The following is a 25196-nucleotide window of genomic DNA, read 5'->3' on the forward strand; positions in this document are numbered from 1 at the left end:
AAAAATCTCAACACCTTAAACACCAATCTGAGCTTTCACATGGGAAGACAGAGGCTTTCTCCTCTGTTTTACATTCAAGCTAACCAAAGACATAAGGAAATCTATATACCCTGTGGCATCTCCAAATGAAGTTTTGCTATTGTTTTTTCACATTGGTATTTTCCTATCTGCCCAAATCCCTTAGTTGAACAAATTAGCTCAGTGCATTAAGCATGGTGCTAATAACACCACGGTGGTGGGCTTGGTCCCTGTACAGGCCATTCACTAAAGAGTTGGACTTTTTGGTCCTTGTGTGTCTGTTTCAACTCAGAACATTCTGTGGTTGAGAAACTCATGAGCATCCGTTTGGCCATGTGAACCATCTTTCTGACAAGCAGCAGAATAGATTTGTTACTTCTCAAGTTTCCAAGTTAATTTTTAAAACTGGCAGGAAAGTATGTAAATGGAATGTGTCTAGAAAGAACACACTTTACCCAAAATCGTGTTTTGGATTTTTTTTCTTCTAGTAAAGCTATTTTTGACATATGTAGCTCCATGTCTGGAAGTAAATGGTGTCACTTCCTCTGAGAGTTTTTTCTTTGTGATTTAAGTAGCAGTCGGCTCCAAAATAACTACGGTAGAGGTATTTGTCTGAGATTGCTGGCATCATTAAGAGTGTGTTGTTTTAAGGGTGTCTGAAGTTTGTGTGGTAGTAATTGGCTTGCTAGAGAAATCCGTATAGGGACCAGGAGTTCCAATTAGGTTTTCATTGTCATTTCTTGACCTTCTGGGTCTTAAAACTCAGCTGGAAAAACCAAAAGCTAATTCTTGCTAAGCAAGAATTCCTGCTTAGCCTCTGTAGCAAATCTGATCCTTAGACATAGCAAAACAAATGAGGTACTAGAGAAGAGCAAACAAGCAGCTTGTCTTGACTTTTCTGTTTTAGTTGAAATGATGCAAGAAGTGGGAAGTGCCATCTGCTTTAGATTCATGTAATACTCTCTGGCTCTGTTGTCTGTGTTATTAATTTTGTACTATTCTTCATAATAAGTTTGTAAGGTTGGCCAAGGTTAAGTTCTAATTGCATCAGCAACTGCTTGATTCATGGCTCAGTGACACATGCCTGTATGTTTGTCAGTGAATCTCAGCTTGCTAAATCCTTCTTTGTGAGGGCAGAAATATTCATGGATATCAGGGAAAGTGATTGTGTGCTTTCACTGACATATGAAATAGTTGACTATTTTGAAAATAATGTTTTAAGTTCAACCATTACATATTTAAAACCAAAATCACATTAAAAAATGCAGTTAAACTTTTTTTTGATGGGGAGAGGAAAAAGAAAATCTTGCATGAGTACAGAGTTCAGTGATGATATCCCTAGAAACTTTAAAAATGTGGTGCTATGAGTTGTAATGGCATAAGTGCCTTGAGAATGCCCTGCCAATAAACTATGACTCTTTTCTTAAAAGTGAGAGTAGTTCAGCCTCTGACCCTCTGATTCTGTGAATTTTTCTGTAATAGTAGATCAACCAAAAAAACTACCCACAATGGCTTTTAGAGACAAAAAGGTTACTGATTCCACATGGACTTACCATGCAAAAAACCCTTCGTAGCTGAGAGTTTTCAAAACACCAAGTGAAGATTGGCACATGGCTATTCATGCAAAAATATAAAGAGGCTGTGCTTGATGTTTGAACTACAACAAGCATCTGAGCACTTAAGGGACTAAACTGCCTTCTTAGAACTGAAGAAAAGTTGGAGTCCTGGTATAAAATTCTTCCACAACCCTCTTCAAAAGGAAACAAGACTGGGAGTGCCTCAGGAAGACGGCTAAGCAACTTGGGATTTACTCAGTCAATTTGGAGACTGTGAGTCTAACAGTTATAGTTCAGGTGAAAGACATATAGAACAGCATAGGGAAAGGAGGAGTTTTAAACATTTTTAGCATCTTTTGTGCAGTCCTGGTTATCTGGAATAAGGCTTGTGTTTGTTCACAGTGCTGTCATATCGCCTTCTTTTATTTTACTATCTTGTTTACACTGTTTTATTTGGACTCAAAGATTCTTTCAAGTTCTGTTAATCATTTAACTGCTGTATCTCTAAGCCATCACAAAACAATGACAACCTAAACTCCTTTTTAATTGCTTCCAAATATTGTTTACAAGTTATGAAAGGCAGTTTTAGGCTAAGAGGATTGAATTTGATGACTAATGTTAGCGTTTGTCAATCAAGTTATGAGACCTGCATGCATGAAAAGGATCTCTCCTGAAATACCCTATATGAAGATTTGTACAAAGATAATAGGGTTGTTATAAATGGAAAACTAGATAGATGTTCACATTTGAAATAATTAACTTAGAAAACACACAGGAGGAGAGAACTGAAATAAGGTTTCCCAGACACAAATAATTCTGCCATTACTTGCCTTGGGGGAGATTGGCTTTACAGCCTAATAATTCTTTTAACAACTATTGCAAGTGTATAGAGGAAATCAAGTAATGATGTGCAGGTCTAGAACACAGTTTATAAAAAGCTAAAACTGATTTGTATTATTTACTTCTGCATATTATATTTGTCTCCATAGTTCAGACCCCAGTCACAGCCTTTGTTATTCCTGGTTATTGGGAGAACACTGAGGTTTTTAAAACAGCTGGGTAACATGAGTACAAACAGAACTGTAAGCAGTTCTGCAGAGAGCTGTGTGGGGAGTTCCCATGTCTGTGCAGCCTTCAACCCAACACTCTGAGAAGAGAGGCCTGGAAAGAGAGAGTTGTCCAACACTGAAAGTTGTCCTGGGTTGAAACGGAACGGCAAAAAACACACCGGCAATCAGGAGTGGGAACCCCCTGATTTCCAGAGGTGCCCTGTTCTGACCTGTGGCTCTGGAGGTGCTGGCTCTAGATAAGGAAGGAATTCAGGCAGGTCAAGGCTGCCCAGGGGATGCACAGCAAAGTGCAGTGTCCTGACAGTCACAGTGCACAGCAAAGCACAGTGTCCTGGCAGAGGTGATCATCAGGCAGAGGAAGGGAGAGACATAATGAGTGTGATTTGTTGCATGCCATCACAAATCACAGTGTCATTTTACAGCTTTGGGCAGGTTTACAGGTAATGTCATGAGAATGCAGTGATAATAGATGGTTTCAGCATTTATAAGGCACTAAATCCCATGAAATACACAATGCCTGGTGAAAAAGCTTTTCTAACAAAGAGCTTTGATTTAATGAAGGAGCAGTAGATTTTCTGGAGTATCAGTGTGTTCATTTAGCAAACAGATGCGGCACTTACTATACTCACTCCCAACCCAGCCATTTGTTATCATGCCTCTGCCAAAGGTTACTTTAAAAAGAACCATGAGAGCGCTTCTTAGTCATAAACAGCAGCTGGTGAGGCTGCAGTATCTGAAGCCCTTGCAGCTGCTTGCTAAGTGGATGTGTGTCTGAGCTCCAAGGCATTACAGCCTTTCAGGTACTTCTGAATGCCTCACCCAAGAGTCCATATGCAAGCTTTGTTTTTCATTCTTACCTTGTTTCTTTACAGCATATAGTGATTTGGGGTATTACATTATCAATAAGCTGCACCATGTGGATGAATCAGTGGGAAGTAAAACTCGGAGGGCCTTCCTTTATCTTGCTGCCTTCCCTTTTATGGATGCCATGGTGAGTGCCTGATTCAGAACTGAAATTTAATGTTAATGCTATGTTTTTGTGACCTTAGTTCACAAACTTTGTTACCTGATGGGAAACTGAAATATGCAGAAGTAAGGTGTGTCCTTGGCAAGCATTAATTCTGTGCATACCTTGACTCATCTCCTGCTACATGGAGAAATCATCTGAGTGGACTTTAAACATCCAGAGATCATTATAAATGTCACAAACCTCAGCTGCCTAGTCAGAGTTACAGTATGTGCCTGTTGGAAAGCACTGGTAGTCTTGTGATGAGCTACACTGGTTGTCCATATGTGACCTCATTCTGATTTGTAGTGAAAGATTTGGATTTGCCACGCATTCCCAGACCTGCAGAGCTCACAAGGAATAAAATCAATCATTTCTCAGAGCAAATTTGTCAAAAAGATGTTTCTTACCATCAGTTTTTTCAAGCACAGCTAACACAAGTGTATCTCAAATGCTTGAGCAAGGGAGCCACACATGGGGAGAGCTCCTGCTTCCCAGGTCAACAGGCTCATTGAAAATGTGGCAGCTCCTTTAATGCCTCTACCTGTGTGCAAAACTGGTAGAGGAGAACTTTCTCATGCCAATGCCTCCACCACTTTCTCACCTCTTTGTCTGCTTGAAACAGTTGCTGACAATAAAAAGAAGTGGGATCATTTAAAAGAAGTTGGATTTTTTTTCCAGATAGGACTCAGTGTAACTCAGTGGGCCAATGAATATTGCACTTCTGAGGTGCATCCAGCAGGTGCATTTATTAGATTTATCATTTATTAGATTTATCATTTATTAGATTTATTAAATGTATTAGATTTACTATGATAATTCATCCTGTGCAGCATCTGATTTGTGAAGGGCTTCTTTCTTACTAGATGTGCTCAGAAATGTCTATACAGTCTGTAAATTTATCCCTATTCTCCCTGCCAGCCTGACAAAATTGAGGAACTCAATGCAACAGTGCTTTCATTGCATTAATGGCCTAATGTTTGCCCAGGTTCACACCAGGTTCTGCTGCAGGTTGTTTGTGTACAATGCAGCAACCAGAAAACAGCATTCTTGGACTGAAATCATTCACAATATCATAATCCCTTCCCAAACTTTTCTCTGTCTTTTTTTCAGGCATGGACCCATGCTGGGATTCTGCTGAAACACAAGTACAGTTTCCTAGTGGGATGTGCCTCCATCTCAGATGTCATAGCTCAGGTAAAGGCTTCTCATAGAAGCCACTGTTCCCACTGTGTTATGGAGCAGATGCTTTCCTGAACAGGAGCTCTCTAGTACAGAGTCTCTCTGTGCCTTCTCTCTCTTCCACGAGCAAGACACCAGAGGAGGCAGTCTTGTGTGCTGCCCTCTGACTGTCCATCCTGTGAAGGCTGTTTGCTGGCAGCTGTGGTTTAGGACATTCTCACTTGACTGGATCAAATCAGTTCCCAGGGCTGTTTGCCTTGGGGTCGTGTCCTGGAGCACTTCCACAGCCCTGATCATGGCTGAGAAACAAGTTCTGTATGTGCATGTGTACATTTGGGGGAAAGAAAGGTCAGGCAAGGAGACCACGGGCTGCTATCAATCCTGAGCCTGAGAGAGTGCTTTGAAATAGATCTTGCTCTCTCTCTACATTCTCCCCAGCACCTTGCACAGTTCCAGTGAATCCTGAGCTGGAGGTGAAGGCATGAGTCTCCTGCTGACCTGTCAGTTGTGCACAAGGTGTCTAATCCAAGGAAATGCAGTGAAAGCCACCTTTGAGTACTTGTTACTGCTTCAAAAGGTGAAGGCTCAGAAGTGCTCCAGAACGGGTCTGTGGTGATAACCCCTGGGTGATTCAGAGGAGACAAAATGTTTTTTGAACTTTCAAAAGGGAGCTGTTAACTATCCTGTTGTTTTGTATTAGGCACACTGAAAAAGCAGCATTCATACATACTGTGTTGTAGCATTTAACAACCAATATACAGCCCTCATTTGAAAACATATAAAAATATTTGGAAATGAAGAATCCCAGAAACTGTAAACAGTTGCTGTAGTGCCCCATTATCAGCTGTATGGTGTAATGACTGGATAAGAAAGAGGATAGAACAGTACAACATCTAAGGAAATATGAAGTCAATGGCACTCAGTTCAATTTTCTGTAGCATTTTCCTTCCACAAAAAATAAGGAAACCTTAAACCAGGTTGAGCTGTTCAGTCAATTGCTACTCTGTATTTGTCAGCTCTGCCCCACTACAGTAGTGCACTAAATCCCCAGAGATAATACCAATTACTGCAAATGACCTTAGCCCTCAGGGTCTGCTCTTGTTCCGATGTGACCCACAAAGTTTCCTGACCCTGGCTCTCAGGCCATGTGAGCTAAATACAGAAACAAATTCTTATTTTGGCCGTGCCCTTTCCACAGCGGCTGGTGAGGGGCTGCCAGGGTTGTGGAGAATAAGACACCTGTCATCTTCTGTCAACAGAATACTACACAGAGCAAGAGCAAATCCAGAACACAAAAAGCTGTGGCTGTCACAGCCCAGAACTCTGCACCTACATATGCACCTCACACAGGGAGTAGGGGCACAGGCAGTAGCCACTTTTTCTTGGGTAGCTTCATGTGCACACTCTTTGTGACTGACCTTGCTTCTATTTACTGCAATTTAAAGCAATATTTTTGTAGGATTGAAAACCCTCATAAGCACTGTGCCCTGCCTCAGGAACATTTGCAGAGCATGGTTTTTCTTAACTACTTCTACAGCTCTAGAAATGAAGGAGAGAATCTGCACCTGAACAATGTGTATCTTATTTCTTGTAACTCACTTGAAATGCCAGAATGTTCTGGCAGGATTGTCCTAGTTCTGCTCTTCACAGCACCAAACACAGTTGGCTTTCCAGTTGTGCCCCCCATCCTGAGTCATTTGGAATTTAACAGGCATTTCATCCTCTCTGTACTTAACAAAGAGAATAATATCATATTAATCAGTTCCTTTACATTTTATGGATTGAGCATTTAGTCTTAAGAGGCAGAATTATGAACTGTTCATTAGCCAGAAAGTTTCCATTTAATTTACATTAATGTGGCTCTCAGCTGAAAAGCAAATAATGAAATAGTGAAATTTCCCTTGAAAAAGCTGAAAATTAGGTTGACATAAGACTTCCTGCTTCTAAATGTTGAAGTGAATACTTTAAAAATCTGGCTTTTTAATTGTAACTACCCTCCCCACTACCCAAAAAACCCCACAACAGTAGGGCTTAGAAGCTGACCCTAGAAGCATGTCTCCAGCCTCAGTGTGTATCAGAATAGCACATTCTCCTGGGAAGGGTGACCCTCAGCCACATGCCTGCTGCCAGACCCTGCCAGACTTTCATGCCAGCCTTCTCCTATTTATGGGTTCTAGTCTGTCACCTGCCCAAACTTCAAGTCCTGTGTCACAGAGTATGAAATTAACTCCTGTTCTTCTCATGTACATGACCAAATACTGAGGGATCCTGACTAAAGTTACTGTAGAACTGTAGCCGTGAAAGTTGTTGCTTAGTAGGAATCAGACAGGAATCAGCCAGGAGGTGTGTTGGCCCTGGAGAAGCACCCAGACAGATTGTTAATCATCTGTTTGTTTTCTCTGCAGGTTGTTTTTGTAGCCATTTTGCTTCACAGTCACTTGGAGTGCAGGGAGCCTCTCTTGATCCCCATCTTGTCCCTATACATGGGAGCACTTGTGCGGTGCACCACACTCTGCCTGGGCTACTACAGGAACATACATGATGTTATCCCTGACAGAAGTGGGCCTGAAATGGGGGTATGTCTTCATGCGTGTGTTTTTTTGAGCTCAATAATTTTACATGCGGTTTTTGTGTGTTGCAATACTGCATTAAACCACTGTGCATGAAGGGCCTTCTCTCTGTCCTGCAGGAAAAAAACATTTCAGTTTAAGAGGCATGGTGGAAATTATTCCAGCAACAGCACATGTGACACAATGCCTTCCATAGTTTGGATGTGTCTGCTGAGGACCTCTGTACTGAGCTGTAAGACAGCACAGCATGAACTAAGGGAACACCTTACTTCATATGGAAGGAGATATCAAAATTTCTCTTTTTCTTCAAATGTCATATTGTTTTTCATGTAGCTTTGTCTAGTAGTCAGAAAAAATTATGCAGATAGATACCTTATGCATATTTATTGAGATCCATGACACATCTTTTGAATCAGCATTGCTACCATGAGTGAAAATATTTTAGGCTCCTCATATTGAAAATTATTGAAATTAATGTACCAATCTGACAATGGAGGGGAAAAGCAGAAAACCTTTCTCCATGCTTTTGGTCGTGTACTGCATGCTTTTTTCCAAACTCACTTCATTTTTTTTTTTTTTTTTATCCTGTGTTGCAGGGAGAAGCTACAATAAGGAAGATGCTGAGTTTCTGGTGGCCTTTGGCATTAATTTTGGCAACTCAGCGAATAAGTAGGCCCATTGTCAACCTTTTTGTCTCCCGGGACCTAGGTGGCAGTTCTGCAGCCACAGAGGTAAGAAAGGCAGTGCTCTCCTTTACTGCAAATGATCATTTCCATGGCATTATCTCTGTGCCTCTCTTCTCAACCAAGCTGACAAGAAAAAATTGTCTTAAGTACATTTCTCTTTAGTGCTCTTTTTATGCTTGAAAAGAAGATTGCCTGGACTCTCACCATGAGCCCTTCTGCCAGGTCTACTGGGACCTCACCCTCAGCGAGACTAGTAGAATTTTTTTGCTGAACAGTGCCTGCATCCCAAGTTTTCATGCTCTACACATGGGTACATAGATCCCATGGATACATGGGAGCATTTAGATCCCAGGAATTTTAGGACAATTGACAGTAGTCCCATGTCCTGCTCTTTCCTGTCATGTATACTTCAGGGCTGTGCAAATTGAAGTGAAACTAGTGTTAACAGTCAGTGCATCACACAGAACAGAGACACTAAAAAGTACATATAAAAAAAAATTCCCCCTTGGTTGGGATATGAAATGCACCCTGTTTCTCTTGAGGAATTTCAGATTACTCCAGTAAGTCTCTCCTACAGCTGTTGGGAGACAGATTTTTGACTGTGGTGCAGGGCCTTTACCAATGCTCACCACAAGCTGACCCATTCTCCTAAGAAGTCTAGGGAATTTCTGCTGCCAGTTTCTTGCAAGGATGTCTAGATGCTTATATCCATAGGATAAGCAAAGCTGTAAGATACTAAATTAAAAGAGAAGTTCAAAGAACTGCTGTAACTTTGTCATACATGATATGGTGTATTTCACTCACTCAGGAGGTGCCAGGGACTGCAAATAAACAGCTCTGAGAAAAGAACTTAGGAAACTTAAAACTTTTACATGTGTGATTCAGGGATCAGTCTGTGTCTTAAGAGTGGCCTTTGTACAAGGGAAGCCAAAAATTAGCAAAGATCAGTTTTGCATTTCTTGGTGACTTTCAATTTTAGGTGCATCACATTTCATGGCTAGCCAGTTCCATTTTGTTGCTATTAGGATGACTCCAAATACATGTCACAGCTGGGGATTTATACTAACAGTAGTGGTCACATCCCAACCTTCTCTGATTTCTGAAATAATTCCTTTGCAAAGGGAGGTGCTGACAATACAGATAACACCAGTGTCTGGAGCATCTGTATCCACAGGACTTTTACAGGTCCCCTGTTCAATAACAGCAGCAGCTTTCACTGTGGGCAGGGAGTCCCTGTGAAGGACTAGGCTGTAACATGTTCATGAATTTTTTCTTATAATAAAAATGTTCACCTGGAATTATTTTTGTCTGGTGTTCATTGATGAGCACCAAAGTGGGCAGAGGTAGATTTTTTTGGTCTCATAAGTGCCTCCTGCCTCCAAGCAGTCATATTGATGTCCAAACTCACTCAGCCACTGAGATCCAATGATTTATATATAATCTGTCTTACCTGAAGCTTATTTATTTATGGATAACCAAGTAAAATGTATATAAATTGAAATTATGCAGTATGATCCAAAACTACTGTGAGCTCCAAGGCATTCTGCTGCTCAGCTATCTGCAGGTAAAATAACTCAGGAGCAATTTGGGAGGAAGGTGTTGGCCTGGTAAGGGGTGCACCACAGCTCAAGTTAACTATTATCTCAGAGTATCAGAATGATGGTGAAATGACAAAGTTGACTTAGGTAGCTTCATGGCATGAAAAAAATTTCATAAGCTTAAAATGCCAGGCCAAATTACAGCCATTTTGATGGTGTTCCTGAAACAAAAAGTTTCCAGTCCCTGGTCTGGTTTTGCATTGTGCCAAGGTCAATGAGGTGATACTGGTGGGCAGTAACGCCCTGTGTTAGTTTCACTGTTGTGTTAGAAGATTTGAGGTTCATGTTTCTCTCTCTCTCTGTTCGTAGGCAGTGGCGATTTTGACAGCTACATATCCAGTGGGACACATGCCCTATGGCTGGCTGACAGAGATCAGAGCTGTGTACCCTGCTTTTGACAAGGTGAGTGTCCCTGTTAGGGCTGTCATAAATACCTCTGGTGGGGTTTTGCATGTGTGGTTCTCCTAGTTCTCTCTGCTTGTTGTTCCACTGATAGGTTTCCTTAAAATCTAGTTAAAATTAATTGGCTTTCGGTGGCTTCAAGCTGTTGTCTGATTTATGATTTTAACCTTATCTCTGTGTTACAAGGTGTTAAGCTGCCTTTTGGATAGATAGGTGCTGTAATTTTAGGGATTACAAAAAGTCCTCACAATGAGGTAGCTACTCAGGTAACGAAGTGATTTCTCACAAAGTGTCATCACTGAATGAGCAAGCTCACGTCTCTGCTCCGGATTTTGTGGTATCTCCCAAGTGGTTTGGGTTCATTTGCTTATGTTAATATTTAGCAAGGGTGTTTCACAGTCTGACACTAACAGAGATAACAGACATTCTTTAGAACTGACTTAGCTGACCAAGGCTATGAAGATTTTTGTTGGTAAATCATGTAATTATGTAAGAATGAAAGGACTGCTCCTGGAACTGGGCACAGAGCAGAAATTAATTTTGTTTAGTCTCTTTTTTTGCTCTGATTTATGACTGGTACTCACTAGTCCATATATTATGCAAAGAACAATCCTCTCCTGTGACTCTAGAATTCAAATGCCAGATTGTCTCCTTCCCTTTATTTACCAATTAGTAACTGAACTTTCTGGTTCCAAATACTCATGAAAAATATGTTTTCTCTGGAATGTATCTAACTGGAGCAAGCCCTGTTTAATATCATCCACCATATTTACAAGGAGAATTTAAAACCAACACGAAGTCAAATCAATCACAACCTCCTAACCTGCCTGTGTACAACTAAATTGACTTGTCAGATAAAATACCACATGTAGGTTTTCTTGGAGGCCCTGCTGCTCTAAAGGAACTGCAGATGCACACCCAGTGAGCTGCAAGATAAAAATAGTTTGGGACAGGAAACTCAGGAGCTGCTAACCTCATTTGATGCAAGCCACAATCAAATGCACTATTGGCAAGCAGTAGTAACAGCAATTAAGACTCCTAAATTCAGGTCTGATTTAGCTGGTTAACGATACACTGACAACTGCAGAGGTGACAGGATTTGACCAGGATTTGTCCATTTGTTTATTTCAGTTAAATGGCTTCTCACAGGGCTCTTGTGGGACACTGTGAAGAAGAAAATGCTAGGATAAAGCACAGATGGGTACAGTTTATCTAACTGCTGGAAAAGTACTCATGGGAATTTTTAGTTCCATGTTTGAAGAGCAATTTGTAATAAATTGTACAAAATTAGGTAGCAGCAGTATAAAGGGTATTTCATCCTGGAAACCATATGTGTAATTGCTTTTGCTCTACTTTTCAGACAATAAATACCAAACCCACAGTGGGTTTTTGAAGATTGCTGTGAGAATTGCTTTTCCCTCGGTCATGCATCACCTTGTGTCACAGTGTCTTCCAAAAGCTTTGTTTCCTTATCATAAGTTTTTCTCAGAAGAGCCCAAATAGAAACACATTTTTATTTCTGGACCCTGTAAGGTGTCCATTGTGATTTTCAGAAGCCAAAACAGTGTGTTGCACTCGAACTCCCATTTTCTTTTGTTAGTTATTCGGGAGGCTGGCAATGCTGATGGCCATCAGAAGCACACTGACTGATGGGATTTGAGATGCCCCTCTTCAGGGGTTCTACTGGTGAAGTCAGATTATTGTCTTCACAGGGGAAATCATTATCTCTCTTCACATTTGTTAGAGAGATGCAACCCCATGGCCTAGCAGTTACATTCAGGCTGAGGGTTACTACTGACATTTTGGAAGAGAGCAGGCATATGCTAGTTCTGTGTTCTCTATGCTGTTTTATATGGTGATAATGCCATTGATCCTAATGGACCCTGCCACCTGGCTCAGTACAACACCAATTTTGAGATTTGTGAATGCTGTTTATCTGATGACTAGATGGGAATTCTTACTGCTCCATAGTGTTTTGTTCTGAGAACTAAATAGTGTGGAAGAGTTATGGCCAAAAAGTATGTGGTCAAGAGTTGGAGCAAAGGGCAGAGTACGGCAAGGGCAGGGATAACAGCAGAGAGATACAAACAGATGAGAAAGCTTTTTCTTAGCAGCCCTTTTTGGATGGTTTGTTTTGGGTGTGCTTTATTTCTTCTTTCTTATTTTAGGCTTGTTAGAAAGTTGAGCCATGCAGCAAAAAGTTCATTTAAACAGTGGTGAGTGATGTAAGCAAAGCTTATCCTCACATCTGTGAAAACTAACAGCAAAGCAAAGTATTTCTTCAGAAACACAATTAATAGTAGTAGATGCATGAAAAAATGTTTACAGGGAGTTTTCATAACCTGTTCCCAAAATGGTCAGATGGAGTGGCTTCCTTCTTTAGGGTCTGGGTTGCCTACATCTTCAAGCAAACTTCCAAGCAGGTATTTAGACAGAAACATGTGGCTATCTAGGTGCAATTGCTGCACTGATCAGAACAAAAGCCTTAAACTGCAAAATTCCATCAAGCACCTGAATGTGTGTGAAATAATGTACTGTTCATAGTGCTCCACTCCCCAAATGTGTCTGCAATAGTTTTATTTCTCTTACAAGTGACTCCAGTAGAGAAGACTGACTCTGTGACAGGGACTGCAGCTCTACCCCAGTTACATCTAGGGTGTATAAATGTACATCTCATGGTACAGATTTTATCAGCATGTGCACAAACTTGTGTATCAAACAGACCCAGGGTAAATGCAATATATGACCTAACAGCCTCTTCCTTAAGGGCTCCTAATGGTAACCTGCTTTGATATCCCATCCTCTCCTTTCACAGACCATTTCGTTTGGTTTTATGCATTCCCCAAGGGCAATTTTAAATCTTCAGCTTCATTTGTTATATCAGACATTTGGAAGAAGGCTTTTGTTGTTTTAAATAAAACTTTGTTGCCATGTGAGTACAGAGCCCATGTTCAAGGTGGAACATCTAATAGTCCTAATTATGTTCTGTTCATTAAACTGCATTAATGGAGCCAGCTGTTCCAGAAGCTTTGTTTATATTACCTGCTTGTCTAATTGGATCAGTAAGGATGCTTGCATTCTTGATTTGGTACCAATTTGTGGTAAAAGGGAATCGAATCCAGTTTTTCCTGTGAAACCATGCTACAAACATTAAAATAAGGTTTAAAAAAAATCATGTGGTGTTTTCTTAGAAAGAGCTACCAACCTTTTTCAAAGCTGAATTTGTTAAATACAACTTATTATTTGGAAAAGTAGGGAGATTACTCAGCCCTCAGTGACCATAGCAGCAGTTGCTGTCAGTTTAAGCAGAAAATGTTCTGTAGTGGTACAAAGTGCTCAGAAAGCTCCAGGTTATAAAGCAAACAAGCCAAGTCAGACACGGACAGGCACAGACAGTCAGGTCCAGCACATGACCCTGGTGCCAGCAGCTCCTGGTAGTCTGGAGCCAGGCTAATGCTCTCTATCTCTCTCTCTCTCTTGCCCTAGAATAACCCCAGCAATAAACTGGTGAACACCAACAGCACCGTCACAGCCACACATATCAAGAAGTTCACTTTTGTCTGCATGGCGTTGTCCTTAACGGTAAGAAACCTTTGTTCTGTTCAGTGGTTTTCAACTCAACCAGAAAACTGCCTCCTCTACCTAATGCTAAAAGCACTAGTAGTTTAAGAGAGGTGAGTTGTCTTGTCTTGTGAAGCTGTGTTGCTTTTATCTGGAGAAGGGAGTGTGATCGTAGTATTGGAGTAACAAGAAAATCAGTTGTCATTAGCTCAGGCTAGATATCAAAAAGGTTGGAGTTACTCCACTTTATTTTCACTACTTTTCATTTCAAATCAGCCTCCTATGCAAAAAAGATATCAGAGACCCGCTTTTCTTTTCATCTCTGTTTCTTTTTTAAAATGAACAAAACTTCATGTAGCCAATGTGTCAGGAAGACAAAAGAATGCATTTGTATCACATGCAGTGGGATGGCAGCCTGTCCCTGGGCATTTTTCATGTACTGTGAATGGTGAGAAAGGGAGCATGGATTGACCCTGCAGTAGCTGCTCCCTGCTGCCTCTCCTGGCACTGGGTTTTCATGTGGGGGTACTTTGGTGCACATTTGTTCTGTTTGCTCTCAAAATTAACTAAAAAGGGCAATCTCAGAGATGGTACTGACACTGACTAAAAGATCTAAATCTGTGTCATTTCATGGGGATGGTTTTCAGGGAGAAATAAATTTTGCTGAGCCTGCCATGTTTCAAAATGACCAATTTGCACATATAAATACATTGCATTTTCCCCAAGAACACTGTTTCAGCAGTCTTCTTAGCAACACACAGGCAGTTGTGGAAGAAAACTGCAGCTGGTGGGAATAGCAAATAATGGAGCATTGCATGCTTTCCATGGGGTACCTGGGTGCTTTGGAATTCTCTTCTCCCTACATTCACAAATTCACTATTGAGTATGGGAGTGCTGACAGAATTTCTCTCTCCCCTTCATTTTAGTGTAGAACCTTTATGTCTGAATTGCAAGTGGTTTATGCATGAAGAGAAACTAATTTATGTCAAAGGAAATGTTACAGCACACAAGCAGAAATGTTTGTAACCATCTCCACCCCACCTGAGAATGCGGGATACAGAACTCTGTGTTATTTCACAGTTGAAAATGAAGCAGTTCAATCCATCCATGGCTGAATTGCGTTTCTTCTGTTCTTTGTTTCCTATACTTTTTCCCTAAACAGCCACAACTGGCCACCATCAAAGACAGAATTGTATGAACCAATGTGGCATCTCCTCTGTCTTTTAGTTTCCTTAAGCTTGACCTTTTTTCATGTGGCTTAGAGACCAACAGCTCTTGCTCTAACTTGTATTTCCTACAGCAAGAAACAGACATAAGCCTCCAGTGAATTGGCCATTGTCTGGAGACTTTCCATGAGACTCTAGCTCTCGTTATCTACCATCACATGCCTAGAGGTTTCCTTTTGTGTCCTGTTCCAGACCAAAGTCATGTTCTGTAGAGTTGGAGCCTCCCTCAAAGTCTATGTGTTGTTACAGATCCACAAAGGGGAAAGCTTTCCTTGTCCTAAATTGTTCTGAGAATGCTATTTCAATCTCAAGAGTTTTCTCTGAACTGACTGTATTATTAATCCCCCTTGATATTTATCATGTTACTCTGATTCTGATATATTACAAGCTTTTCACATTACCATCACTATCCTCTTAAAAGTAATTTTTAATCACCTCAATTAGCTTTTGTTTTGTGACTTCCTGGGATTTTGTATCCAGAAGTTCTCAATTTACTTTCAAGGGCAGTTCTTTCATGAGATCATCATGGGAGATTCTGCCCGCAATGGAATTCCAGAAACACTTTTGAGGTCCATAGCTTTTCCTGTCCCATTTCTATTTTTGCCTGCTAGTGACAGATTCTTAGGATTGCTTGTCAACAGACAGAGCGGAAAAATAGACACAAGCTCTAAAGATTCAACTGTATTCAAAGGCACAAGCCTGCAAATGCTTCAGCACCCAAACTCAGCAGATGTTGGGATGGCTCATGTTGATCTGTGCCATAGGCTCTAAGGAAGTAGATTTCAAATTTGTCTTTGTTTTGGCCAGGTGAGCTCCCATGGCCATTTGTGATAGCTGTGTTTTTATTCAGGGGCTCTACTTCAACAAATGGCAGTCAGACTAGTGGCATCACCATTGGTACCATCTTGCTCGTTCACGTCAGAGGGAAGGTCTCCCAGGCTGATAAGCCAAAACAAATCCAGTACTTAAACATGTAATGTAAAGGCATTTTCCAGTGGATGATCTGTAGAAGGATTCCAGTAGATGTAAAGATAAAGGAAGTCCATTAACCACTCGAAAAAATAATAGTGAAGCTTTAAGTACAAGCAGCAGCCCTGCAGGGTAGCACCTTCCCAATGTAAAACCTTGGGAAGCTTCCAATTATCAAAGACATGCTATTCCAATAGAACTGGGAGGAAAATGTCCTACCTCCTTCCACAGACCGGTCATGCCTGCACAAGAAGTACTGCAATCCTCCTACTGCAACAGAAACACCTTGTCACTGTTGTTGGTAGTGACAGTATTAGGTCAGAGTACAAAAAAAAAGGCACAGTTTTGTTAAGAAACATAACTTCATGGTTTGTTTAAATTCTCATGGGATCTGTCTGAAAGGCTACACCTGAGCCTTTCCAGGCTCACTTTGCAACATGCACATGTGCTCTGTCAAGGATGATCATAAGTACTGTCTCATGGCTTTGAAGCTGCTATTAATGCTAGGGTATTAAGGCTGCTTCTTCAAAAAATGAGAATTAGTTGTGTTGCTCGGTAAAAAATGTGTAGACAAGCTGTTTTATTTAAAGGCTTTAAGTAGACGGCATTAAACTCCTGATAGGTAAGACAGCTGCTGTGATTAGTCACATTGATGTGGTTTTTGTTGTAAGTGGGGATTCCTTCCAAAGCCATGTTTTGTGACTGTGCAACTGAATGTGGAATTTGTGTAGCAGAGGGAAGGGACTCAGCTGTAGAACTTTTTCCATACAAATAAAGGACCATTCTGATTTTAAAAAGTAAGTCATGCTTGGTAATTTGCATGCAGTTTAAAGGGTGTCCATAATGCATTTGCCATTATCTGTTACTTCACTGCCAGTAGGCACTTTGGGAAAAATGCTTCTTTCCATATAGAAGCAAAGATGGTGCTACAAATGCCAATGCTGCTGCCATTGCAGGTTAGGCTGTTGAAGAACTAAACATTTTGGTTCAGTGCTGTTTAGACGGCCGTGCAGATCACCCTGAAGTTGCTTCACAGTTGTAAACTAAGGGAAGACATGGACCCAAGAGAAAAGTGGTACATCTGTAGCTCATATCCCTTTGGTTGTGGGATGTGTCAGCCTCAGTACACTGTGGAAATTCCAGAATAATTTGTCTGGATGCTAATTTACTGCATTTCTCCACTGCAGCAAAGGTTTGCTCTGTCAGGGGAGAGCACTCTCTCACATATGAGCTGTGCATAGAGGGGCAGGCTCTGTGAGGAGCAAGCTACTCAAAGGAACCTTACCATACACAGCGGAGTAATAGCAAACAGGCTGTGTTTTAGCAAAATTCTATTTCATAGAATTCTAAGAAATTCTATTTCTTAGAATGCTGGTAGTGTCTCTGAGCTTGGATACCAGAGTGCAAAATTCAGGGATTTTTCCAAGGCAGACTGTGATGGGGAAGAGATATTGCCAAATTACCTTTCTCTCTCTTTTTCTCTTTTTCTGTCTTTTTTTTTTCTTTTCAATTTTCTCCCCATTTCCCAGCTGAGCTGTTTTTTAAGCCTTCTGTGATGACACAGAAGTTGCAGTCAGTTAAGATCCTTTTCCCTGGCTAATGTTAGCTGCTGGCAGCCACGTGATTAGTGTTTGGTCATCTGCCTCTGAACTGCAAGGCTTGGCAGGCTGATTTGACATCAGCTGTTAGTGCTGCTGTACAAAAGTGGCATTCCTGCAGCCACTGCAGCCTCGTCTGTGTGGCCACAGCCGTGTCCTCTCACATGTCTGCGAGTGTGCCCTGAGCTGAGGGGCAGCCATCGATTGTGCAGGCAGCACTGGGAAATGGGACAGTCAGCTCTCCCAGGGGAATGGCAGCAGTAGCATTCATGTCTCAGAATCATGCTGGAAGGCAGGTCATGTCTTAGTTAATACTAGGTCTGAGCACCCTCATTTAGTAGCTGCCAGTGGGGTAAAAGCATGGCCAGCTCAGCATGGCTGAGTCACTGCTGGTCACTGCATGGGGAACACACAGGGTGCTGGTGAGAGAAAGCAGCTTCTCAGAGAGCACTGTGGAAGCTCCCCAGCCCACCAGCACTGAAAGTGACCCTGAATAGTCTGCACTTACTTGTTCATTTACAGCAGGGAAGGAGCAATCAGTTCTTATAGCAGTAGTTCGAGAACTGCAGTTTGGTTCAGCTTTGTCTCCCAGCAGCATCAGGTGGGACAGGCCACAGCGGTTTTTGGGATACAGTTCCAAACACCAGCTCCTGTTGCTGCACGGTTCACGTTAGCTAAAGTGTTAGCAAGACATGTGGCCAGTTATTTTCACATTCTCTAGTGTTCTGTGGATTGCAACAGGTTTTCCCTTCCCCAGTAAGACAGGCTCAAGGTGCCAGGGTGACACGCTGTGTGCACCACACCATGTTCATCCATCTGTCACCAAGCTCATGTACAGCAGGAGAGCTGCACAGTACCTCTGAGTTTTAACATGTGTTCTATTAGAAACAGCTCAAAGCTCTTTCCAGCTATTTAAAAGGAATTTCAATCCTGCTTTGCTTTTTTTTTAATGAACATATGGTTATGGACAATTGGGGAAGGTAGCATTTTTCATGAATAAACAGACTGATTAAGGGGAGAAGCTAATTATATAGAATACTGTTTTATATTTAATTAGTAAACACTGCTTAAGAAACAAAATCCATGGGTTTTTGATGTTCAGTTTTGCCCTGTGATTTTTCATTCCTTTCTATTCCAAAAGAATAAAGATAAAAGATAGAGTGGAGAGAAAGTGTTCACATTTTCACTTATATGCGTGTGATTTATGTAAGATTTATAAATTTCATATTTACTTGTTACAAACATACTAATGAAAACTTTAAGTCTCTTTAAAAAATACATAAAAAGAACCATCACCATGAAGTTTCAATGAAATTGAAGGTTCAGGCACTTAAACTGAACAGATTAATGTGCATTGTGTTGCAGTAACCAAATGCAAATTCCAGGTCACCTGCATTAGATTTAAATCTCAGTGAAAGTTTAAATGCAATATACTTAGGAGCAGACAGCTAGTCAGTTTACTGGCTGATATGCTTAACCCTGAGAGTTGAGTGTGTGTGTGTCAATACATGTCAAAATGTCAGCTACTTTACAGTCAGGGTTGGTTTATTGACTCCTCAATTATGTTGCTCCTAATGGAGGAGTCTAATGATAACTTCAAAATGTTTCTAATGCTAGTAAAATTATTTTCTATTTTACTTGTTAGGTAATCTCTTAGGTTCTATAAATAAAAAGCTAGATTTTCTCTTTTTTTTTTTTTTTTTTGTAAATAGAGTGCAGTGTTTAGATTCATAACTTGTTCTTTTGGTGGAGGATTAAAAAGTACTGATTTCCAAGGGCTCCTGCTGATGAGCAACTCTAGTTTGAGGAGTTACTACTGGCAAGTGTTGTTTCTTTCATTTGCTGGTAGTTATCAGTCCCTTAGGAGGAGCAGCACACAGACATTTTGTCAGCTCTCCAGTGATAATAGCTTGTAGCACAGCAGCATAAACTACCATCACTTGGCACTTGTATTCATCTCACAGATTAATGTATAATGTATGTACCTGATAAGCATGTCATCATAGTACCATTCTAAGTGAAGGTCTTATATAATATCATAACCATCAGAAGGTTTAAGCTGCAGCATTTAACCTGTTTGCTTGTGTATCTTATATTTCCCCCCAACCATGGGCAAAAAAGAGGGACAGATGCCGGGAACTATGGACTTGGAAGATTCAATAGAGGGACCCCATCTCCATCTGAAAACAGCAGGGTGAGGTCCAGAGTCACAGGGTTTCTCCTGCTGGATCCCTGTGATGAGATCAGTTTCAGCCTGAAGAGGGGAGGAGGAAAGTCTTTGTTCCATTTGACAGGAGTTTACTGCAAGCCATCCCATCATTTTCCTAATTCTCAGTCATCATCTGCTTGGTTATGTTCTGATATTAATCATCAAGCACATAGGAGATAAGAAAACCCTGTTCAAGAACAAGGAAACCAGTGTAACAGGGAAAATTCCCTATATGAAAAAATGAGAGGCACAGAAGACAAGAGTCAGTAGTTGCTGCTTCTGCTTAATTCTGTTAGAGCAAGAGTCAAACACTGTGGAAGAGTAGCAGCTGTGTTTCATCCAGGCTGGAAAACCTTGTCTGATTAAAAGACAACTTGAGATGCCTGAGCTTTTGCTCTCTGCTTTGGATTTGGTTCTGCCAGAACTGCCAAGTAGGTACTGGCTGCTGCCTCTTCTGTCCAGTTTATCAGCAAGGCTCCACCAGCCAGTGAAATGTAGCACTGGCAGATAATACTGGAGTCAGAATGAATAAAGGCAGAATATTCATACCAACTCAGTGTATTATTGCAACAGCATTGCCTTATTGATTTATTCCCTGATGCTGTGAAAACACTCCATACTCAATAGTTATTCAATTTCCAGTTGAAGTCAGCAAATCATATTTCCCAGCCTTAAGTCTGGCAGCTGATTTTTCCCATGAGGGACACCAAAGACTGTACAGTTTTCATAGGCCCATTTGCTCTCAAATATTCAGTCTGTAGTGTAATAAATATACCATTTCATATCCCTTTCTGCACTTACAAATAAGTTCATTTTCCAGTTGATAAACTAGCCTGTGTGAAGCTCTTTCATGCATTAGAGTGATGTATTTGATGTTTTCAACTATGCTGTCTGCTAAATAATGAGACATAAAGCAGCTCTTGACAGAAGTTAAAGGAGAAAAGTTAAAGAATTCATTGCATCTCTGCAGCAAGCCTGACTGCTGGCCTAGTAGGTACCCTTAGTTTGCACTCAGGATAACATGATTTAGGCTTGCATGTTGAAAAATGCCAAGGAACATGTTCCCATTTCACTGAAATCTTTTGAAGGTAGAAGAGGAATATCCATAGCATGAAATAACTTCATGGCAGATCCCTGCAGTGCACAGCTCCCACTGCGTCCCAGGAGGAGAGGAGGTCCCATGGCATTTGGCCGCCCTGAATGCACTTCCTGAGCTGCAGTTGCTAAAGGAATATCATGGTCTCCATTTTCTTTCCAGTTTTGGAGATAAAATACCTAGAAGGCCAAGAGACAGAAAATTGCATTCAGGGCCTGACCTGAGATTAATTTTTAGATGCCTTAGGCAGCTTCACTGTAGCCAGGGGGTGTGCAAAGGAGTATTTTAGAATAGAGTTTGCCACAAGCAGTACCTGTGAACATGTTTTCACAAAAAAAGTGGATAGTTTTTCTCCTTTTCAAAAGAAAATAAGGTCAGTTACCATTATTACTATTAGACTGTCAGGTAGCAAGAAAATGAAGAAATACTTGAATTTATCCCTTCACCTTCATGCATTTGAGCCAACAGGAGAGAAGGGTTGTGTGTGCTCATTTGATTAAGTTTAGTAAGGCTCATTAATCAAATGAGCACACAATCTTTGCTCCTAGAGAGGAGCAAAGTGATTTGCAATTCTGACCCATGCAAGAATCTGTTGGGGCTTTTACTCCATTATTCCTCTTAGATTCTCACAAGCCCTTTAGCCAAGTACCTGCTGCCTCATCATCTGAATGATTTCAAGTCAGAAAAAGGAAGCAAGGAAAAGAAAAAACAACTGTTTCCTTGTGACTGATGCCATGTATTTCCCCTCACTGTATTGAGAGGATTGCTACCAGAAAAAAACACCCAGTAACTGCAATTTGGATAGCTCTGGTACCTATAAACATTCCAGGCTGCTAATACTGGTTCTTAGTTCACAAGGTGAAATCTTGAACAAAGTGGGGATTTCTGAGATCCTTCATTTAGCCCTTCTTCTCTATGCTTTACATCTCACCTGCATGCAATGCTAAAACCTCCTCAGTTCCCCATCTCAGTTCTTATGGAAAAATGACAGATAGCAGCCATTCTGAAGATGGCCCACAAGGACCAAAGTCTGAATTCAGAAAAGGGGCAGGACTGCAGAGGAGTGTGGTGAAATATGAGCATATTTAATACTAAAGAGAGAGCTAAAGATGTAGTCTTTGTGCATTGATGGTGCAGAAGAGCAGCTAACAAGTAGATACAAAAGGAACTGGAATTCACAAAACCTAATTTTTTCACAAATTTTTGACTCATGACCTAGGGAATAGCATCATGGTCTGAAGATGACAAGCCATACATTTAAGTTCCTTGGCATTTCAGATACTGAACACCTTCCCTGCAAATAGGGAATGCAATGTGGTATCCAGTTAGAAACCTCATTGAACTGTTCTGTCTTGGAGATTTGGCTGCTGTAAGCATTTCTGCCTTACCAGAAGAAACAGCTGTACCACACCATGAAAAAAAGGATCACAATGATTTCTTTCATGTGATCAAGGAAATCTGTGGATTTATCAGTTTTCATGTGCTCAAACTAAAACATTGCACAAACTAAGTTACTTTGTAGAAATCACAGATTTTAATTCTGGAGCAGAAAGTTTCTGATGGCAATAATGCTTTTTAGTTTTTGAAATGCTCGTGTTTTGACAAAGCACAAATGTTTTTGGCACTGTGTTTTGTGGTGTTGTAGTTCCAGAAGGTCAGTTACCAACCACTGCACTAGAATTTATAAATGGAAGGTTATGTTAGAGCCAAATTTCTTAAAGTGGCTTGTATTACTGCATTAACTAGGGTGAGCCTTTGCTGTCTTTTAAGGTTGACCAAGGTTATATGATTTTTATAGGCAGGGAGGGAGAGTGGGTTTTTTTTTTTTAGGAAGTCTGACTGCAGAATTTTAGAGTTTTAGTTATAATTTTTTTTTATGCATCCCACAGTGTCAAATTGCAAATTAATACTGCCAATCATCATTCCCCTTCCACACAGTTTACAGCAGTCAAATTTATAGTATATTTTCCAGTTCATCCAGGTTGAAGCAGTGGTAGATCCTCCCCTCTCTAAGGTCATGCTTACAGCTTTCCTGAACTGGAATTGTTCCTGAATATCTCCTTTTCTGCTTGTGAGAATAATCAATTACCCCTGAAGATCTCAGAGTAGCTACTACAGTGTATCTCCATTCCTGGTATTTGTTGCTTACTTTCAGGAATACCTTTTTATAACAAAGAAGAGCTTAGTCATGGCTAGCAACTCTTTAAGGAACAGTACAAATTGTATTTTTCTCAGAACTGAAGTCCTGCATAGCTTAATTTAGTCTTCTCTGTAGCTCTTCCTCCCGAGTTTAAAGATAAATGGAAGAAAATGAGACTCGCTGAGCTGGTCAGAGTGCTAACAATGCCAAGGTTGTGGGATCAATCCCTGTATGAATCATCCACTTCAGTGCTGGACTCATTGATCCTTGTGGGACCCTGCCAACTAAGAATATTGTGTGATTCTATGAAATGTACTTAGGAACTATATTTTGCTGCCACCATATCTACTTGTGACATTCTGTGTCAGAAGTTGAAGCCATTGCAGAGGCCACTGGATTTATGTTCATTTTTTCATATTGGCTGTCTTTGTTTTGCATCTCTGCATTGCTTATCAAAGGTTACAACCCAGCTTTACTAAAGTCATGGCAAATTTGGACTGAGAGACAGTAAAGTCCACAGGAATAAATGTCACAACAAGAATCTGGTCATTCGCAGGGGACACAACCCCAGCTGCTGACCACACCAGTATTTGAAATTCCCTGGGTGACAGAGTTCAGTGTCTTTATCTCTTGTGAGTATACAAAGAAAGAGCATGAAAAACACAGACAACTCTCCAAACTTCTCCAAATCTCTCAAATCTTACTTCACCAATGGTCTCATTACAGCCTTAGTGTATTAAAAAGATCTCACAAGTCTTATCAAGAACATCCATACTTTAAAAAAGCAGCATTAACTTTGAAGACTTAATCTGTTTTGTTTTTACTTTATTGTTGTAGACCATACTGTTATAGACTAAAGTCAAGGACACCTTTTAGAGTGATAAAAACTCATCTACTCATCCAGTGGAGCAATTTGTTTTGACTTCTTTTATTTTGCCCATCCCTTAACTCCAAGACTGTTTTCTTAATCTTCAGGCTGCTGGCACAAAAAAAAAAAAAAAAATTGGAAAATGGCATATTGGCAAAGAATAACATTTGGAAAAGGGCATATTGGCAGATAGTTGCTCAAGAAGCTTTTCACCTTTTCAAGGTCAGGTTTAGTTCCCATTTCAGTAAATTGTTTCAGACACGAATTGAAGCATTCCTGCCTGTGCAGGAAGATGCTGAACCACCAGAGGCAGACTTTATGAAATCCTCCCAAGGGCCTTGTCCTATCCATGGTACTGCATTGAGCCTTTGTCCTGGAACAAAGGTTTCTTGTTTGCTCCAGTGAGGTGGAGATTAATGTCTCCTTCATGATTGTTCAGGTTTCACACAAAGGGTCTGTTTTGCATGAGTGGCTGGAGCAGGCAGAAAAGGAAGCATCAAAAATTGTCCCTGCAGCAATGTTTCTGCTCAGTGTTCACAGTAGGAAGAGCAGCAAGGGGTGCAGAAAACTTGGGACAGAAGAAAGTTACTAAGATGGGAGATGGACAGTTATCAAAAGGAGACCAGAAAAATGACATCTTTGGTTTATTAAGGCTTTTTATAAGTGAAGTAAAATATTCTTCTTTCTGTAAAAAAATCAGGCAGCATAATTCATTGGGAAGATATAATGACTACCTTAAACAATTTAGTGACCTAACGCAGCCTGGAAAATACCACCTAAGTACTTTCAGCAGCAGCTGGGGAGAAAGCAGATGTGGCATTGTGTTAATGCTATCACAGCATCAGTGAATTGTGCAGCTGCTGGACATGCCTTTATTTCTAAAGAATGTAGTGTTCTGTCACTCTGAAAAGCTGGGGTAGGTGGGGGGAGATTTAGATATGTATAAACCAATTATTTCAGGAGGAGATATAAAGTTAGGGGATGTCCCAACAAGCAGGCTCTGGTTCCCTTGCCACTTGACAAATTTTATGAAGGCTGATTGCAGCTTTACCCCCCCTGCACAGAACACAAAGTGCACAGAAATCTATACTGACTTGCATGTGCCCGAGGGATCATCATTGTCAGAGAATGTCCTTGTGATTCAAGTCATTATCATAAATCAGTTTCAGATGTGACTGCGGTCTGACATTTTTACAGCTCACAGATCCAGGGCTTTTTGTTTCATGGGACCCCACAATTTTTCAGGTTGGAAAGGCCTCAGGAATTCATCAGGTCCAGCCTTTGTGCACAGCAGTGTCTGCTGTGAAGTCAGAACAAGTTCCCTGGGGCTTTGGACAGTCTGTTCCTCAAAACTTCACATTTCCCACACAAGGACCCAATTTCTGACCTCTTCTGAGTTACATGGCCCATGAACACACATCATAATGTGTCTCAACAGAGC

At 40.8% G+C, this 25196-nt stretch overlaps 1 protein-coding gene across 1 annotated transcript in view; it reads left to right on the forward strand.

The window, feature by feature from the left end:
- The window catches only part of ANKH (ANKH inorganic pyrophosphate transport regulator), a 103180-nt gene that overhangs the window by 60740 nt on the left and 17244 nt on the right, over positions 1 to 25196 (forward strand). The window contains exons 3-8 of the mRNA XM_005484297.4: positions 3517 to 3635; positions 4764 to 4847; positions 7238 to 7408; positions 7999 to 8133; positions 9996 to 10088; positions 13575 to 13670. Coding sequence (XP_005484354.1) covers positions 3517 to 3635; positions 4764 to 4847; positions 7238 to 7408; positions 7999 to 8133; positions 9996 to 10088; positions 13575 to 13670 — 698 coding nt within the window. The remainder of the gene's footprint in view (positions 1 to 3516; positions 3636 to 4763; positions 4848 to 7237; positions 7409 to 7998; positions 8134 to 9995; positions 10089 to 13574; positions 13671 to 25196) is intronic.

Source organism: Zonotrichia albicollis, chromosome 1 (assembly GCF_047830755.1).
Source record: "Zonotrichia albicollis isolate bZonAlb1 chromosome 1, bZonAlb1.hap1, whole genome shotgun sequence".
NCBI classification, from domain to species: Eukaryota; Metazoa; Chordata; class Aves; order Passeriformes; family Passerellidae; genus Zonotrichia; species Zonotrichia albicollis.